General features: G+C 40.8%; 1 protein-coding gene across 2 annotated transcripts; it reads right to left on the bottom strand.

Annotated features, from left to right (window-relative positions):
• Positions 1–475: 475 nt before the first annotated feature.
• Positions 476–10,199, bottom strand: LOC109433885 (olfactory receptor 8B8). 2 transcript variants are annotated; one of them, XM_074321436.2, is made up of 2 exons: positions 10,189–10,199; positions 476–1,409 (listed from the first exon to the last, which is right to left on the bottom strand). In XM_074321436.2, exons 1-2 carry the CDS (start codon positions 10,197–10,199, stop codon positions 476–478), a joined length of 945 nt encoding a protein of 314 aa, XP_074177537.2. The 2 variants fall into 2 exon arrangements, with proteins under 2 accessions (XP_074177537.2, XP_019565977.3); XM_019710418.3 differs by lacking the exon at positions 10,189–10,199 and having other exon boundaries at positions 476–1,423.
• Between the last annotated feature and the right edge of the window lie 8,717 nt (positions 10,200–18,916).

Genomic DNA, 18,916 nt, shown 5'->3' with positions numbered 1-18,916 from the left:
CAAAAATTAATATAAGAACTGGCCTTATTTTACTATAATGTAAGACTGGGTCTATAATATAATATAATATAATATAATATAATATAATATAATATAATATAATATAATATAATACCAGGTCTAACATAACATAATATAATATCGGGTCTTATATGATACAATATAATATAATATAAGACCAGGCTTTATATTAATTTTTGCTCCAAAAGACACATTAGAGCTGATTGTCCAGTGAGGTCTTATTTTTGGGGAAACACTCTATTCTCAGAAATATGAGAGAACTGAAATAAATGCTCTTTAAGGTCCACAAAATGTGAGTATCCTATAGTTTAAAGGATCTTCTTAAATTAAAGGATGCTTAAAATGAGAAGGATAAACTTATTTGAGAAAGAGTTAAATTTTCCTCCATGTAACCAATGGAACCGGAATCATCTATGGAAGGAAAACGTCCCTTTCCTAAAGTATTGCTCCTTTCTCAGGAGAACGATTTTTTGCCTAAGGTTTTCTTCAGAGCATGTTTGACGTCCTTATTCCTCAGGCTGTAGATTACCGGGTTGAGCATGGGCACCACAGTGGTATAGAACAAGGAGGACACTTTCCCCTGGTTCATGGGTAAGAGAGAAGATGGCCTGAGGTACATGAATGCCCCTGAGCCAAAGAAAAGAGCCACTGCAATTATGTGGGAGCTGCAGGTGCTGAAGGCTTTGAACCTGCCTTCAGTAGAACGAATACAGAAAATGCTGGAAAGAATGAGGGCATAAGAAATGAAGATGGTAACTGTGGGCACACCAATATCAATGCCCACAACAATGAAAACTACTAGCTCATTCACATGGGTGCTGGTGCACGAGAGCTCAAGAAGCGGAAGGATGTCACACATGTAGTGATCCACCAGACTGTCGGCACAGAAGGTCAGTCTGACCATGCAGGCTGTGTGGGTCACGGCCCCAGCAAAGCCCATCCCATACACACCCAACAAAAGAAGCAAGCAGACCTGGGGAGACATGGTGACTGTGTACACCAGTGGCTTACAGATGGCGACATAGCGGTCATATGCCATCGCTGACAGGATGAAGGACTCAGAGACAACAAAAAAAAGAAAGAAAAAGAGCTGGGTCATACACCCTGCGTAGGAGATGATGTTCTTCATAGAGACAAAACTCACCAGCATTTTGGGAGTGATGACGGTGGAATAGCAGAAATCTATGAAGGACAAGTTAAAGAGGAAAAAGTACATGGGGGTGTGCAGGTGAGAGTTCAGTCCAATCAGGATTATCAAGCCCAGGTTCCCCACCACGGTGAACATGTAGAAACCTAGAAACAGGAAGAAGAGGGGGCTCTGCAGTCCTGGCTGGTCTGTTAAGCCCGCGAGGATAAACTCTGTCACAGAAGAATTCTCAGCTGCCATTCTTATTTAAGGCATTCTGTGGGAACAAAGGCAAAGATTCACTTAGAGGGGGAGAGAGAGAGAAAGAGACCACTGCTTCCCTCCCAGTCACTTTGCCTCCCCATTCTTGAGATTTACATCTACAAAGACTTTGAACTTCAGCAGAAAGCCTTTCTGGATGCATGTGGGTCTGTTCTCACAGCACCTTAGCCACTGACTCTGGAGGATGGACCTGCCTCCATGGTGAGAGCAGGAGCTCTGGGAAGAGGGGTCTCAAAGATGAACCAAGGAGTCTCCCAGATATTTACTTTGGTGGGTTTATTGTGTCCTTCCAGAGCGAAAAAGTGAGGTGGTCTTTCTTAAAACCTTTACTACCTGATGTTGGTGACTTAGGAAAAAGTTCATCCCAGATTCAGTCACTTACCCTCCTTTAGCCTGAAGCTTCAGCAATGTACCTTTTGGTCCAACTCTTATCCTCAACCGTTCAGACAAGTAATTGGCTGTAGTGCTAACACAGATGAAGGAACTAAGAACACACCCCATTAGTTCCTGCCCTGTTTGGAGGATCAGAGCTTGGACTGCCTTAGAATTCTTTCAGAGCTAAAGAAAGCGTCTGAGGCTTTGCCCCCAGGCTTTTTTCCAGCTTGTGGAAGGGAGACAGCATCTCTGCCTGTAATCAGTGCCCTCCGGTGACCGGAGACTGAACAGTTTTATTCTGGGTTTAGATATCTGGGGACCTGATTAAGAGTAGAAAGCCAGAAGTTCCCTCCCGGGATCTTAACTTTAAAAAGGAGGAATTAACTGAGAAATTCCCTCCTGGGATCACAGCCTGAAAAATTAACTTTAAAAAGGAGGAATTTTTGCTTACACCTTTCTTGATAATATTTGAATGGGGTTTTCAAAACATTATTTATTCAGTTAACATCTACTCAGTAAAAATGTAAAGCATTGTACAAAAGTAATGATTGACCACTTACTGAGTACTTCTCTGCATACCCAACAGTCTTCCTGTGCTAGCACTTACATCCTGACCCCAGCATGCCAGTTTCCAGTGTCATTTTACATATAATACTCCATTTTAATTCTCCTCCAAATCCTGTGAACTGGATTTTATCACTCCTATTTTAGAGATGTAATTTACCGGATGTTAAATTACAAAGGCTATATGAAATCCAGGTGCGTCTAACTCTGAATCTGGTGCTCTTAACAGTTGCATTTAATATCTCCCTGTGAGAAATAATGAAATATACTGGGGGTGCCAAAAAAAAGTATACAAGTGGACACTGGTCAGTGTTGCTCAAGCAGTAGTTGGCCGTAATCAGAAGTGTCTGGACACTGATGGTAACCACTTTGAGCACCTCTTGTAATTGCAGAAGTCAAACGTGACTTGTTTTCATATTTTGTTATCGATATATATGGAATATTACAATTTTAATAGTTTTTTTCTTTCTTAAAATGTGTATACATTTTTTCGGCACACTCTGTATGAAGCCCTGCCTTCAAGGTTCCGATAGTCTCTTGGAAAAGATAAGATAAAACACATCTGACTAAAGATGCAAAAAAAAGGTAATAAGATCCAGAAAAGGTAAAAATAAAACGCTATGTAAATCCAGAGGAGGACATTCCACATAACATTTACATTTCAGTTTATCACAGGAATTGCACAATATCTAGTCCAGGGAGAAACGAACCTTCTCTGTCATTTCTTGGAATTTGAGCTTGACAGTAAAGAATAATCCCCATTAGTGAACAGTTCCCCCCCCCCCCAAACTGTTAAATTGTTGGGATTCTTGATGGCCCTTCGCGCTCATCCTCCCAGCTCTCTTGCGGGCTCCCAGTGTTCTCAGACTGACGCTGATGGCCTTGTATCTTGACCCCTTCACCCCACTGGACCAACCAACATTTCTTTCCCTGTGTTGTTTGCTTTGATCTTTTCCTAACTCCTCCTCTCTCATCACAAAATGTATCCTTCTGTGTCCCAGTCTTTCAGAGTCTTGCTTGAGCCCAGTAACAGCTAATGTACACTTTGGGGACCTAACTTTGAAGTTCTGTTAAAAATCACGTAATCCTGTGGTTCACAAATCTGGCTGCACAATTGAATTAGGTAAATTCGTATATGCTTCGTCAAAGTGCATATTCTGCTGCACCAATCCAGACATAATAAACCAGAGTCTCCCAGTGTGGGACTTTATAATCTGTTTTCTCCTCTACATCTCCCTTGGAGAGCTGGATATTTAGCTAGGTTTGGGATTCACTGACCTAATCCTCATACCAGACAGGAAAACTGAGACCCAACCAATCACAGAGCTGGTTGGTGGTAGAGATTGGAATGGAACATGGGTCTAACCTCTCCAGTTGAAGAGGTTTTCCATACTACCCAGAAGAAGCCTTTAGTCCGGCTGAAATAGGAGAACAAGTAAAGGACATAATTGGACATCAGGCCTGCAACAGTACCCCAGGGTCACACTGGGAAGAGGCCTGAGTGTCATGACGAGAAAGGTGTGTGCAGTGTGTACCCATGGAATATGGTCAACAGGGAATGCTAAGACCAGGGGACTGACATGATCAGATGTGCTAAGGAAGACCAATGAGTTGAATGGGCTACTGGGTGTCGATGACTTGAAGCCATGTCCCTCTAGGCACTATGTTTTTCCTTGTCATACAGACAAGATGACTTAACTCAAAGCACAGCGACAAGATAAGGGATGAGGGATGGACTTTCAGAACAAATCACAGGTAGATGGAGCTTGTCTATGCTTTTTAGCCATGTTACAAATCACATCATGTGGGCCTTGCCTTGTAGCTGTGGTGTCCTCCAGCCTCTATTCTGAACATTTTTACAAGGCCCTGAATTCAGGTCCCATCACCAAGCTCTCTGCGTCGCATGTCTTTTTCTGTGTGTTTCACTCTTCCTCTTCCCTGAGATCACTTCCAAAAATAAGCTATTTGTCTCCAGCACAGCTTTTGGTGGGCACCCCAGCTAAGGCACTCCTAAAACAGTATTTGGAGCAGGTCTGACCAAAATGTGCCTTATTTCACCTGGGAAGAGGCAGCCTCCCCAAAAGCTGCTTGACTACAGGTTAGGAAATCAAATATGAATCACTAAATTAATCAAGTACCTGGGATTCCACATTACAGAGAGTTTTTGTGCCTTAACTATGTCCCATCAAAATGCCCAAATGCCAGAAGGAGTAGGACCTCAAGTCATTTTCAGCTCACGCCTTCATGGCGATTAGCCAAAAAATCCTATACGTTGTCCTTAGATCTACTGCAGCTCTCCTCACAGCGTGTAACTGTCTTTGTGACCATGCATCTCCCTTAATGAACTGGATGGATGGGAATTAGGTTTATTCACTTGTATATCTCTAGGACCCAGTGCAGAACCTAGTTTACATCAGCTCACAAAGTGTTTATTAATCTCAGATTCTCAATCTCCTCATCTGTAAAATGGGGCTAATGATAATAATCCACAGGGTTATTGTGGGGGTTAAATTAACTCATAAGATGGAAGAGCCTAGAAAAGAGGCTGACACATGGATGAGCCTTGATAAAGTTATAGGAAATACACATAAAACATGTATAAAAGATATATAGTTTAGAAAGGGAATGAGGGAGGGAAAAAGCTTGCTAACAGGTAGATGAGCCAGAAAGGGGCGAGAGAGAGGCTGCTAAGGTGGGAGGGGAGAGCTGATAGAAGCGAGAGGAGTTTGGAAGTATTATTTTTTCCTTCAAAATTTTATCTAAGGCCTATCTCTCCAACAAAACTTAATCCACAGACATGGTTATTTACCATGTCCCCATTTTCTGTCACACTACTGATGCCTTGTTTTTCAAATTACCACGCTCTTACCACACCACAAGGCCAAATTCCAAAGTCAGGTGAGATTTCCTTTACGGAGTCTCCAATCTTTTATTTCTGTATCCATGTTTAATCTCGGTCAAAACTTCTCTTCCCCAAACACTCAGAGTCCTAATGCTTGCTGTACCTTCGATACCTCATCAAAGCCAATTCTCAAGAAAGCTCACAATTCACCAGCATGGTCGAGGAAAGACTGCTGACCATCATCCACATTCCACAATCTCTGCCAGACATTATGTTTAAAAAAAAAAAAAGAAAGAAAAAAATCTTTAACCAAAAAATAGATCTCTAATTATGAAATTTCACACAGCACTCAATCGATGAGAGGTATATTTCGGTCAGGATGGGACAGGTAGAGTCATCATAAAGTAGGTTTATAATCAGAACCACATTTGTGGGAGCCTCTCCTCCACTTGGCAAGCTAATTAAAACCCCTATATCAGTCCTCTGTGTGTGTGTGTGCTGGATGTGTGAGTGCTGGGTGACATTTGCACACACCAAGTGCTTCCCAGCCCTCCACACAGTTTGGTCACTACTCAGTAACAAGAAGCCTAACACGTAGATCTTACACTTAGAAATTTGCCACTGTCGTGGTGATCACAATACAATCCCAACCCCTGCTCTCGTTTCCACTATTGTCAAATCACAATTAAAAAACATGAATCATTATTACAGACCTGAAATAAGCCCCCCAGGAAAAGGGCTCCTTTGGGCACAGAAAGCAAAGAAGACCCAAGCTTCATTAAAAGTTGACTTTTCTCTAGGAGCCTTAGAGGATCCTTGTTTGGATGCTAGAACAACCAACAAAAGTTCCTCTGGATTTATGTCACTTCAGAGCCCGTTGCCATGGGAACTATATTTCAAACTCTTCTCAACTGGGGCTTCATAAAGTCATGTTCCCTGAAGAGCAGATGAAGCCCAAGCAGGAAGCAGTGTAGGAAGAACTATTCTTAACTGTATTCCTTTAGTTATAGAACTGCCCTCTTTCCAAAACTTGAATCTCTATATAGTGCTTCTTTATTTTATTTACTTTTGCTTTTTTCCATCTTTTAAAAATTATGGTTTATTTGTATCATTCCACGTGGGATACATGCAAATGCAATACAATGTTTCTCATGCACAAGCATTAACCCTCAGACTTCTGGTGACCGCCCCAAGTTCATTGACCATCACAACACACCAGAGGAGGCCAAGCACGTGTTATAGTTTTATAAGAAGAGGCACAGACATGACTGAAGAGAAAAGATGGCAGCTGAAACGTCTTCATTTGAAATGGCCTCAGTTGGCCCTGAGAAAGCGAACATCAGGAGTTCCATGGTTCTGAATTATATTGAATCTCAATTTGTTTTTTAAATATATATTTTTAATTTTCAGTTACAGTTGACATACAATATTATGTTAGTTTCTGGTGTACAATATAGTGATTAGACATTTATATAACTTATGAGGAATTTTTATAACTTGCGAGGTGATCACCCTGATAAATGTAGTACCCATCTGACACCATATGCAGTTATTATAATATTATTGGCTATATTGCTTATGCCATTCCCTACATCCTCATGACTGTGTTGTAACTACCAATTTGTACTTCTTAATCCCTTCCCCCTTTTCACCCATCCCCTCAACCACCCTCCCATCTGGAAAGCCTCAAAATGTTCTTTGTACCTGTGAGTTTGTGTCTAATTTTGTTTGTTCGTTTTATCTTCTTTTTTAGAATCCACAAATAAGTGAAATCATATGACATTTGCCTTTCTCTGTCTGACTTTCTCCCTTCAGCATAATACCCTCTAGGGCCATACACGTTGTTGCAGGTGGCAAGATTCCATTCTTTTTAATGGCTGAGTAATATTCCATTGCATATATGTAACACCTCTTCTTTATCCATTCAACCACTGATGGACAGTCAGGCTGCCTCCATATCTAGGCTATTGTGAATAATGCTGCAATGAACATATGGATGCACATGTCCCTTAGAATTAGTATTTTGAGTTTCTTTGGATAAATGCCCACAAGTGGGATTACTGGGTTCTTCTTTGTCTTTTGTTATAGCCTTTGTTTTAAAGTCTGTTTCCTCTGGTGTAAGTATTGCTATCCCAGGTTGTGTTTTTTTAACTTCCATTTTCATGAAATATCTTTCTCCATCTCTTTCCTTTCAGTCTGTGTGTGTCTTTCAATCTGAAGTGAGTCTCTTGTAGGCAGCATATGTAAGGATCTTGTTTTCTTATCCATTAAGCCACCATATGTCTTTTGATTGGAGCATTTAATCAATTACATTTAAAGTCATTGTTAATAGATATGTAGTTACTGCCACTTTATTATTCATATTTTTGAATTTTGTTTTTTCCTTTTCTTCTTAAAGAAGTCCCTTCAACATTTCTTGTAATACTGGTTTGGTGGTGATGAACTCCTTTAGCTTTTTCTTGTCTGGGAAGCTCTTTATCTGTCCTTCCATTCTAAATGACAGTTTTGCTGGGTAGGAGTAATCTTGGTCGTAGGTCCTTGCTTTTCATCATTTTGAATATTTCGTGCCAATAACTTCTGGCCTGCAGAGTTTCTGTTGAGAAATTATCTGACAACCTTATAGGAGCTCCCTTGTAGGTCACTAAATGCTTTTTCTCTTGCTGCTTTTAATATTCTCTCTTTGTCTTTAAGCTTTGGCATTTTAATTATGATGTATCTTGGTGTGGGCCTGTCTGGGTTCATCTTGTTTGGGACTCTCTGTGCTTCCTGGGCTTGCATGTCTATTTCCTTCGCCAGGTTAGGGAAGTTTTCCATCATTATTTCTTCAATTAGGTTTTCAATTCCTTGCTCTCTCTCTTCTCCTTCTGGTGCCCCTATGATGTGAATGTTGATCCTCTTGATGTTAACCTAGAGGCCCCTTAACTTATCCTCATTTTTTTTGGATTCTGTTTTGTTTTTGCAGTTCTGATTAGGTGTTTTCTGCTACCTTGTCTTCCAAATCTCTGATTTGATCCTCTGCTTCATCTAATCTGTTGATTCCCTATCATGTATTCTTCATTTCAGTTATTGTAGTTTTCATTTATGACTGGTTGTTTTTCATGTTTTATATCTCTATTTTAATTTTTCCTTTCTCTTTGTTGAAATTCTCCCTGCGGTCACTGAACATCCTTACAACCAGTGTTTTGAACTCTGCTCTTGTAGATTGCTTGTGTTCATTTTGTTTAGTTATTTTTCTGGAGGTTTGTTCTGTTCATTCATTTGGGACATGTTTCTTTGGTTGCTTCTCTGTATTTGTTTCTATGTATTAGGTAGAGCTGCTATATCCCCTGGTTTTAGTAGAATGGTTTTATGTAGTAGGTGTCCTGGGGGGCCCAGATGCACAATCTCCCTGGTCACCTGAGCTGGGTGCACCAGGTATATCCGTTGAGTAGATTGTGTGTGCCTTCCTGTTATACTTGAGACTTGGTTGCTGTTTGCATATCAATGGGAGAAATTGACCCTTGGCCTGATTGGTTGTAAGTACTGGCTGACACAACAGTGGAGGAGCTCTTTTGCAGGGGCTGACGCTACAGAGCAGTATTCACTTTAGCAGGGCTCTGGTTCCTGCCCAGTGTGCCCTTTGTGTCTTTCATCTGAGGAGGCAGCAGGGGTGCTCTGGCTCAGTCTGAAGCTGGCCACCATGTGTACTGGCTCCAAGGCTTCCTAGGAGGGGGCCTGCCACAGGCCAAGTTCAGCTGCAGCCTGTGTCCTGCCTGGGGCCACCTGGCATGTGCCACAAAGTGATACAAAGATGGCTGTCACCCATACTGGGCTTGGAGGTGTTAATCTGTGAACTGAGGCCAGCTTCAGCTAGTGCCAGGCTTGGGGCTGCTGAGGCCAGATGCTGTTTTGGGGGTATTTGTGAACCTTTGAGAGATTTTAGGAACGTCCAAAGCATAAGCTAATATAGGCCATTTGTATGGAAAAGCCACTGGAAGCAGCTTGGGAAAGTCCACAATTTGGGTGGGATGGGGTCTCAGGGCGTCACCAGGGTAGGATGAACAGTATCAACTAGTTTGATGGAGTCTCGGATATAGTTCCCATCTGAATCTGCATGCTAGTATGGGGGAGAGTTCAACAAAGGAACAATGCCTTCTGCTAGCACTTCTGTCTGGGAGAAAGCTGCTCCTCCAGCGCTTGCCCTAAAGCCAGACAATTCAGTTCCTTCCCATATGTCTCTGGTGTCTTTTGAACTGCTGCCCCAGCACTAGAGCTCACAGAGAGTGAATCCATGTGTAGGTCCTTTAAGAGGGATGCCTGGGACTCCAGCTGTCCTCTGCCTCATTCATCCACAATATCTGTTGTTTATTACAGTCAGGAGTTATGGGGACTTCTCTTTCCAGCACTGGAACTCTGGCCTGAGGAGCATTATGTGGGGCTAGGACCCCTCACTCCTCTGGAGGGGAACTCTGCAGCCAAGATCTCTCTCTTGATTTTTAACTGCCACAGATGTGTGTGGGACCAGACCATTTTGCTTCTCTGCCCCTGCCACCAGTCTTGAGGTGGCTTCTTCTGTATGTCCTTAGTTATAGGAATTCTGTTCAGGTGAACTTCAGGCAATTCACAATAATGGTTGTTGTGTAGTTACCATATTTTGCTGTGTATAACGCACACCCATGTTTTTGGCTCAAACTTCCTGGGAAAAAATCTTTTGTTTTAATTTTTTAATTCAAATTTTTATTTGTTTACATTTAGGTACTTGTTTTTTGTGTTATAAAGGAAGTTTAGCATTTATTTTCTAACATATTATGATACAAGAAATTTTATGTAACAAATAATTACAAAACACACAAACAGATACAAGGTACAAGAAATTTTATGTACCCGTAACAAATTTATGATATTGATGCATCATAGAAGGCCAAGAACTCTTTGTCATTGCAAGTTTGTCATAAGTTCAACAAAACCAATTATCGTATTCCAGGGTATTATTTTGCACACAGATATCATTATTGATTTCTAGAGTTACATTTTTAACTCATAATCATAAATAAAAGAATTAAAAACATTTATATAGATACGGAATTAGTGTTATCCATGTATAATGTACATCCTTATTTTTTCCTCACAAATTTGGGCATAAAAAAGTGTACATTATACATGGCAAAACATGGTAGTTGTCATTTTGATGTGGTCATGAGAGGAGGTAAGCACAGTTTTTACCTACTCTGCCATCTTGACGGGAAATCCCCTCAATTTACTTTTATTAAGCATTTTCCACTCCTTAACATACAAATCTATACATAAATGATATATGCATTTAATATAGAATTCTAGAATTAGAAGGTATCTTGGAGGTCTATACTGGGGGTAATTAGTATGTATTAAACACCTATATACCAAGCACTTTGCTGCTAGTTATATGAGATCAGACAATTAAGTTCGTGAATTCATCCTAGAAAAAGTGCTACATACCTCATTGCTGAATATCACTACGGTCACCTTTGAAGTACTCCCCTTGGGAAGCTATGCACTGACGCCAACATCTAGTCCATCCTTCAAAGCAATTTTGGAACTCTTTTTCTGGAATGCCATCAGAGCTGTTGGTGTATTACCTTTGATGTCCTGAATGTCATCAAAATGTCTTTCTTTCAATATTTCCTTTATCTTTGGGTAAATAAAGAAGTCACTCGGGGCCAGATCAGGTGAGTAGGGAGGGTGTTCCAATACAGTTATTTGTTTACTGGCTAAAAACTCCCTCACAGACAGTGCCATGTGAGCTGGTGCATTGTCATGATGCAAGAGCCATGAATTGTTGGAGAAAAGTTCAGGTCGTCTAACTTTTTCACGCAGCCTTTTTGCACTTCCAAATAGTAAACTTGGTTAGTGGTCCAGTTGGTACAAATTCATAATGAATAATCCCTCTGATATCACAAAGGGTTAGCAACATTGTTTCAACAAGTTTACAAACTTGATTGTCATACCTTGTGTGGGGACAGAGCTAGGAGTGCAGTTTCCAGGCTCTCAGCCTCATGTGGAAAGGTTCTGGCTCAGGTAATAAATGGCCATCAACTGTGATTGGATGGCCATCAGCTGTGGCTAGTTGGCTGTCAGATGTAACCAGTGAGCCATTGGCCACTAATATAACTGCCATGGCTATGCTAGCAGCAAAAGGGGACTTGCAAGAAGATGGTGGCTGAGCTAGCAAGATCAGATTGCAGTTAGCACGGTGGATTGCAGCCAGCGAGGTTTGTTGGCAGAAAGAAGTGGACGGCAGGTTGGTTGGTTGGCAGAAAAGCAAATGGCAGGTTGCAGATTGTGTGGCTCCTGCTTCCTGTGTCTCCAACCCAGCCGCCAGCGAGAATATAGTGACTCCCCTATCTATGGCTCTGTGGGTGTTCCTTTTTGGCCTCACCATGTCCTGCGTTCTTATGTGGGGAGCAGGACCAGAGACCCCACACGGGTCCCTGCATGACACCTTGTATATTATGTGTTTTATAGAAAATGAGTAATCTACAGAAAGTGCAGATTCAACATGCTTAAAAATACCATTTAATGGATTCAAGAATACTAATACTAGTAGTAATGATTTATATATTTTTGATTTATATATGTGCCAGGAACTACACTAAGTGCTTTACACATCTTAATTCAGTTATGTTGATATTTACAAAAATCCTATGAAGTAGGTGCTATTATTATCCTACTTTGTACAAGAACATTTCCTTGAATCAAAGGAATCAAACTTGCTTATCTCTTAGTCTGGTCTCCTTCAGCCTCCAGGTATTTGTAGTGATGGAGGAATTAACAGGATTTGCTACATTAATGATCAAGAAGGCAGAATGGAGGGGACAGATCAAATATCAAAGGCGACTAAGATTTCAATCCCAGGACAGAGAGAAAGGGAAGTAAAGAAGGCAAATGAAGAGCTAGAATTTAGACCAGAGTCAAGTGCTGAAAGTACATCTAAGAGGGACATGAGAAAAAACTGCCAGAGTGAGAGGGAGCTTAAAGGAGACATACATTGGGAAATCATGCAAATGGCAGTGATCCCAGAAACCACTTGTCAAGAGGAAAGAGGTAAGGATGGAACTTTTCAATACAGGGGAGGAGGAAGTTGTTAGTACATGTATCAGAGAAGGCAAATGTGGTGGCTCTGGCCTTGTAGCTAAATGACCTGGGCTCTAATCACATCACTCACTGGCCGAGTAAGTATATAGTGTTTGCACCTCAGTGACCCTTCTGTAAGCAGAGATATTAACACCTACTATATAGGATTGCTGTGAGGATCAGCTATCATAATGTTTAACAAGTAATTTTGAATTAATGAAGTGTCGCAGGATCCTTATTCTTCCATATCTCTTTTTATCCTCTTGGTCAAATTCTGTCTTTTACTTTCATCCACTGTTTTGGGATTGAAGTTCCCCAGCCCCAACTATATGAGTATTATAAGTGGGTACAAGGCAAGATCATATGTTGAAATACTGTTTAACTTACAAATCCAATATTTAACACAATGACTGTCATGCAGGGTGTCATGTGGGGTGTCTGGTCCCGCTCCCCACATAAGAACGCAGGATATGGTGAGGCCAAAAAGGAACACCCACAGAGCCATAGATAGGGGAGTCATACTACCATATTCTCGCTGGCGGCTGGGTTGGAGACACAGGAAGCAGGAGCCACACTATCCACAACCTGCTGTCCCCTTCTCTCTGCCAACCAACCTCACTTGCTAGCTGCAATCTGCCATGCTAACTGCAATCCGCGCTTGCTAGCTCAGCCACCATCTTCATGCTAGCCCCATTTCCTGCTAACATAACAACAGCAGTTATATGAGTGTCCAATGGCTCACTGGTTACCGATGACGGCCAACTAGCCACAGCTGATGGCCATCCAATCATAGTTGATGGCCATTTACTACCTGAGCCAGCACCTTTCCACGTGAGGCCGAGAGTCTGGAAACTGCACTCCTGGCTCTGTCCCCACAATGACACATGTGCATACTGTTCATAATATTTACTAAGTTCAATAGAAGGAAATATAAATATGGTTCAATAAAATCCCATATTAAAATTAATAAATTCAAGGATACATAATTTTTTTAAATACTGAAAGACTTTATCAGAGGTTTCCTATAAATAGCTACGTGTTAAATCCATTTCTAAAAGGTAAATAAATAATGTAGGTTACATATAACTGGTTTTATTGTATTTTTGACATTTTAAATATGCCAATGTTGACACAGAACTGACAGTCATGCTAGATGATATGTCTTTTTTGGGTGTGACCTCCAGGATCAAGATATTTACAGAACAGAAGGAACCACCGAATATTTTAAGGACTGGCAAAGGAAAATTATTCAGTGACAGAAAGAGCTGCAAAGCCTTCCCACGTCAGGAGCTGCCCAGAGCTCAGTTTCATCCCAGCCCATAGTTTGGGGCTCTTAAAATAGGAATCCGTTTTTAAGTGACATTTATCTCAGGAATATATATGCTATAAAAAGCAAATTGGACTAACACTAGCAATATAAAAATATATGATTTCAAGGGTGTGTTAAGGGTACACGATGTTCCAAGATTGTGATAAGGGAGAAAACGCAAGGAGATGGCCTTATTTAAAAGTAATTTGATGGAAGACAGATTATTCTAGGCATTAGTAGAGATGTTTCAGTTGATTTTAAAAAATAAATCCTAAAAATGAAGACTCGATAATCTTGTAAAAAGCAACAGACTTTCCTTGTTGGGCAGAGTTGTCTCAGAAATCCTAATTGCAGGATGGTGAAGACTGCTATTTTTTAACATCTCTACTGGTCAGGAAAGCCACAAAACTTCTGTAAAACGTTCTTGTATTTTTCAAAGCTTTCTCTAGGGAACTATTCTAAAGACTAGTTTTAATCCAGAAGCAATGTGATACAGTTGAAGGCACCAGGTTTAGGAGCCTAAAGACCTCGTTGTGTGGCCTTGGCAAAGTAAAATGTTTTCAGACTGGGATTTCCTCTCTGTAAACAGGAATATCAAACCCTGCCTTATCTACCTCGTTAGGGCTGTCTTCTCTCTCTTCATTAAGTGGTGAAACTCCTCAAATTTCCAACCTCACATTTCATCTCCTTAGTATGACCACTTTTACTCCATTAAAGTAATCCCTTCAGATCCTTCCTAAAATGGTGTGCAGTTGTCAACAAACAACGCTTTTGTCCCAGTTTATGACCCCATTTCAGTTGTTAATAACCTCCTCCCAAATTCACAGAGGCCCCTACTGTATTGGACCAAAGAGCATCAAGCCCAGGGAAAAATTAAAGATAAACCCAAAAGCCTGGATTACAATCCACATTTGAACAGCATATTAAAATTTGAGACATATTTGCATATACGTTAACCTCTAAATGCCTTAAAACAACCTTGAATTTATTTGATTCTCTCTTCATTTTACAGTTAAGGAAACTGACTCATCACTCTGTAAAAGACAAACAGATTCAAGGGCTAGTCATTAAATCCAAAAGCTAGGCTCAATCAACCACACCAGAATGTCAATACCTGGATTTGTGATCACACAGCCTTATTCTTTCATATTGGGCATACATTTGGGGACTGCCCAGATGAAAAGAGAGAGTTGGTTTCTGAAGCAAAGTAAATCAGCAAGCTTAACTAATAAAATCAGCTGTTTTTCACTTCTTAGAGTATTTGAAAAAGTTGTAGCCCAGAAGTTCTCAACTTTGGCTGTAGAATGGAATCACTCGAAGCTATTTATAAATTCTGATTCCCGGGTCACACTCCAAACAAATTAAATCAGAAATGCTGGGTTGGCACCCGGGCAGCAGTATTTTATAAGCTACTCGGGTGATAACAAAGTACAGCAAAGCCTGAGAATCACTGTTGTTGGCAGTAAGAGCTTGAGGTGTTGGGCCCCTTTCCCTCTCACCTTCTTGATTTCTGAAATCAAGAAGACCCTGGTTGGTTTGAGAGAGAAGAAGAGTCCCTATAACTAATTGACTGATTTCTGCTCAATATCTTCTAGGTTGTCCCTCCCAAACATTTCTTTAATAACGTTAAAGAAAAAATTTTCCCAAACATGGAAAAATGTAAATAGATAATTGATTAATTCTTTGGTATTGAGCTAGAACATATTCCAAAATACTTGCTTGACCTTAATGTGACACTCTTGGCGAATATTACAGTATACTTGACTGACAGCTCATGACTGATAAAAGGGCAGGCAATTTATAGCCTTGTAAGGTGAGTTTTGTGTAAACTGGTGTTATTGTAATTCGTGTAGTTTAATAAAAGAGTTAACCCTATAAGGAATATGGTTTTATTGCCCTGTAGGACATTAATCACCATATATTTAATATGGCAATTATATTTTAGCATCTTTTTCCTAAGTAGCTACATGTATATACCTGTGTGTGTGTCTATTTGCTTGTACCTCAAATGCTCTTAGAACCAGCTTCTTTGTTTTCCTTTTGGTTGCCTCATTAATAAACGAAATATAACTTTGACATGTGCTAATAACAAGTAAATATTTAACTGTCTAGATTTTACAAATTACTAGCAATAATAAGAATAGTTAACTTTTTTTGGATGTTTACTATAAACCAGACATTGTACTAAGTGTTTAAATATTTCATCTCATTTAATTCTTAGTGAAATAGATTCTGTTATTACACTAATTTTACAAATGAAGAAACCGGTAATTTTTTAGAATCCACAGAAATGACAGCCCTAGGAAACAAATGCAAATTGTCTTACTTTAGTAACCAAATTCTTAGCCATTGAAAATCCATTTTCCCTGAGTTTGTAATCTCTTTGTACATTGGCCTAATGGTTTTGCCATAAACATTACACTTCAAATTTCAATACCTCCTAAAAATAACTTCTTCGATCCCCTCCTTCCACTATCTGCGCCAACGCCCTCCTTTTAGAGGGAACGTCTTCCATATAACCAAGGAAAGGATACAGTCTGATCAAATAATGAGTGTATTCCTGCCCCTAAGGATGTATTATGTTGGTGCAAACATAATTGCGGTTTTTGCAATTGATTTTAACCTTTTAAACAGCAATTACTTTTGCACCAACCTAGTATTTCTAAGACTTCTGCCTCCCCTGTCACCCTGCCTTGGTAAGTTCAAAAGCCACATTTAAAGCAAGAGCTTGTACCAGACTGTGTAGTTGAAAATTCACTTCATACCATCTCTTAATTAATCCTTGCAATTTTGGGAGAATGTGCTATTTTCCTATTTTACAGAAAAGAAAATTGGGGCATACATAACCTCTACAATCTCAGTGGGGGTCATTTGCCTCCAAATTTCAAAGTGTATGATCACTGTAATATTCTACCCTGCTATGCATCCCATAACTTTTCCAGAGAAACTGTGGGTCTAAAAAAAAAAATTCTAAAAATGAGGTTGAAACATTTTGGGGAAAAAAACCGGATCAGGGCGATAAAAAATGTACCAAATGCAGGGCAGCGTTGGGCAATCAGGACCCAGAGCCAGATGTCCCTGGAACATAGCGCACGATGAGGAGAAGCAATCCTAGCTGCATCTTGGATCTCCAATCTCACCCCAAAGAACAAAATGAAGGCCTTTAATGTATTAAAAAAAATTCAAATAATATATCACACCAGTTACATGGGTGGCCTGGCCCCACAGGACTCTTTCTCCCCCATGTGGACCCCACACCTCATTAATGAGAGAGCAGCATAAAACCACAGGGTTCCGTTTACTCAGATTGCGCAGCCTGGCACCAGTCCCAGGTGACATCCCAATCTCTGCATCCTCCACCAGCAAGGACCTACTCAACGTCAAGCCTCCCTGTAATTACCGGTGTCCTGGCCCGTAGCCTGGCATGTTATTTGGAGAATCATCGCTTGCTCCTAGCCCAGGTCCTCCCAAGGCTGGAACTGCAGACACTCTACTCAGAGCCATCGTGTCCTCACTCTGCCCATCCTGACTGCTCTGCACGCCCACACTCAGCAGTATCATGTCACTTGTACACACAGCTGCACAGCACGTGCTTACAGGTACCCGCTGCTTCACCACGGGCGCCACCTCAACGGATTATGCCAGTGCGTCCCTTGGATCTGATGGCCAAGTTCATAGCTGCAGGCTTCCCCCTGTTGTTGATGTCACCGGCATTTTCCCAAGAGTTCTGCCCCAGTGAGCTGCTGCCATGGTCCACTTTTGAATTGTGTCCCACAGTTTGAAAAACACTTGTCTGAAGCTACTTTGGAGACCAACTTAGAAGGGGCAAAAAACTGTGAGAAGGATCAGCTTAACTTATCATTTCCAGAATATTTCCAAAAAAAAATCTAGAAACAAGATTTTCTTTTTTTTTTTTCAACATATATGTCAGTCAGACGTTCCCACAACAAAAACAGAGCCATGTGGTACAGGAACTGCCTCATAACATTCTCTGTTTCATCTAAATCTCTTTTCAAGTTCACAGCTGCAGGCTTCGCCCTGTTGTTGATGTCCCCGGCATTTTCCCAAGAGTTCTGCCCCAGTGAGCTGCTGCCATAGCCCACTTTTGAATTGTGGCCCACAGTTTGAAAAACTCTTGTCTGAAACGCGCACTTTGAGGATCAAAAAAGAAAGGGGGGGAAAAAGTAATAAAGTTATTATTATATTGTCATATTCATAATTATTAGCTCTTATTTTTCAATCAAAAGCCTAGAAACAACAATTGTATCTTAAGGTTAGTGTATATTACCTTGAGGAATAAAATTTCTAATCATATAGGTCTTGCTATTTGGGGCACAATAATCTTTTCAGGGCTCAGAGTCTCAAAAGTTCTTTGGCACGACAATTTCACTCCCCACTTCCAAAGCTATGGAATAGATACCAGTAGTACCTAACACTGCATAGTGCATGGTATGTGCTGGTTAAATATTGCTTCTATTTCTCCTCTACTTTTCTTTCCATCTCCTATGACCCCATCCAAACCATTATTATATGTATTCTTTTGGGCTCTCATTTTAGTCACTCGCAATTCCTGTTGAAGAGCATGTGAATGGCTGGTAGCTGGGAGACCTAAGTCTCCTTTGTCTTGTGATGCTATTTGCATACTAAATTCCTCATGAAAGGAGGCTTAACCTCACATTGCCTGTTTCTTCACCATAAAATGGGGGAAAACACCAGCTTCTCTAATTTCTCTTCCTGGGGAATAATGATGGGAAAACCGAAGGTAAATGTTTTCCCACTGCATTCATTTCTTTTCTCAAAGACCTCTACCAACCTACAGCACTCCTCTATATCGAGCCTCAAAACGGAGACAATAAATCCTCTCAAAGTTGTCACCTATCCCAGGAAGTGGACACTGGCATTACACTGCAGGAGTGCTGGTAATGAAAGATTAGCTGACACACGTTGCTGCTCGTCTATCTGGGTCCAGTAGCTGTTTGCAAAGAGAACTCATAGACCAGAAGCCTGAAGTCAGTGCATTTACATGGCCTGGGACAAACAGAAGAATGAATGCAGTCCCCTTTCCTACTATGACACAGTAAGGCCCAACCAGAAAACTTGGGCACAGGCGTGGATAGTGCCACCAGATGCACAAATTTGGAAAGAGGTGAAGTAGCCCTCAGAAATTCCTGGTGGATGGTGTCCCAGCTTTCATTCTCCATTCCAACAGAGGTTACCTGACACAGTATTGCTGTTCCAGGACTTCTTATTGGGGGTTTCCTTCCTAGTAACTTCGGTAACTGCAGGGTGCCTTTGCAGTCGGCCCATG

Source organism: Rhinolophus sinicus, chromosome 9 (genome assembly GCF_057876585.1).
Source record: "Rhinolophus sinicus isolate RSI-liver-muscle chromosome 9, RSI-T2T, whole genome shotgun sequence".
In the NCBI taxonomy this organism is placed as follows: Eukaryota; Metazoa; Chordata; class Mammalia; order Chiroptera; family Rhinolophidae; genus Rhinolophus; species Rhinolophus sinicus.
Note: the sequence above shows the minus strand (reverse complement) of the source record. Positions and strands in the feature narration are given on the sequence as shown.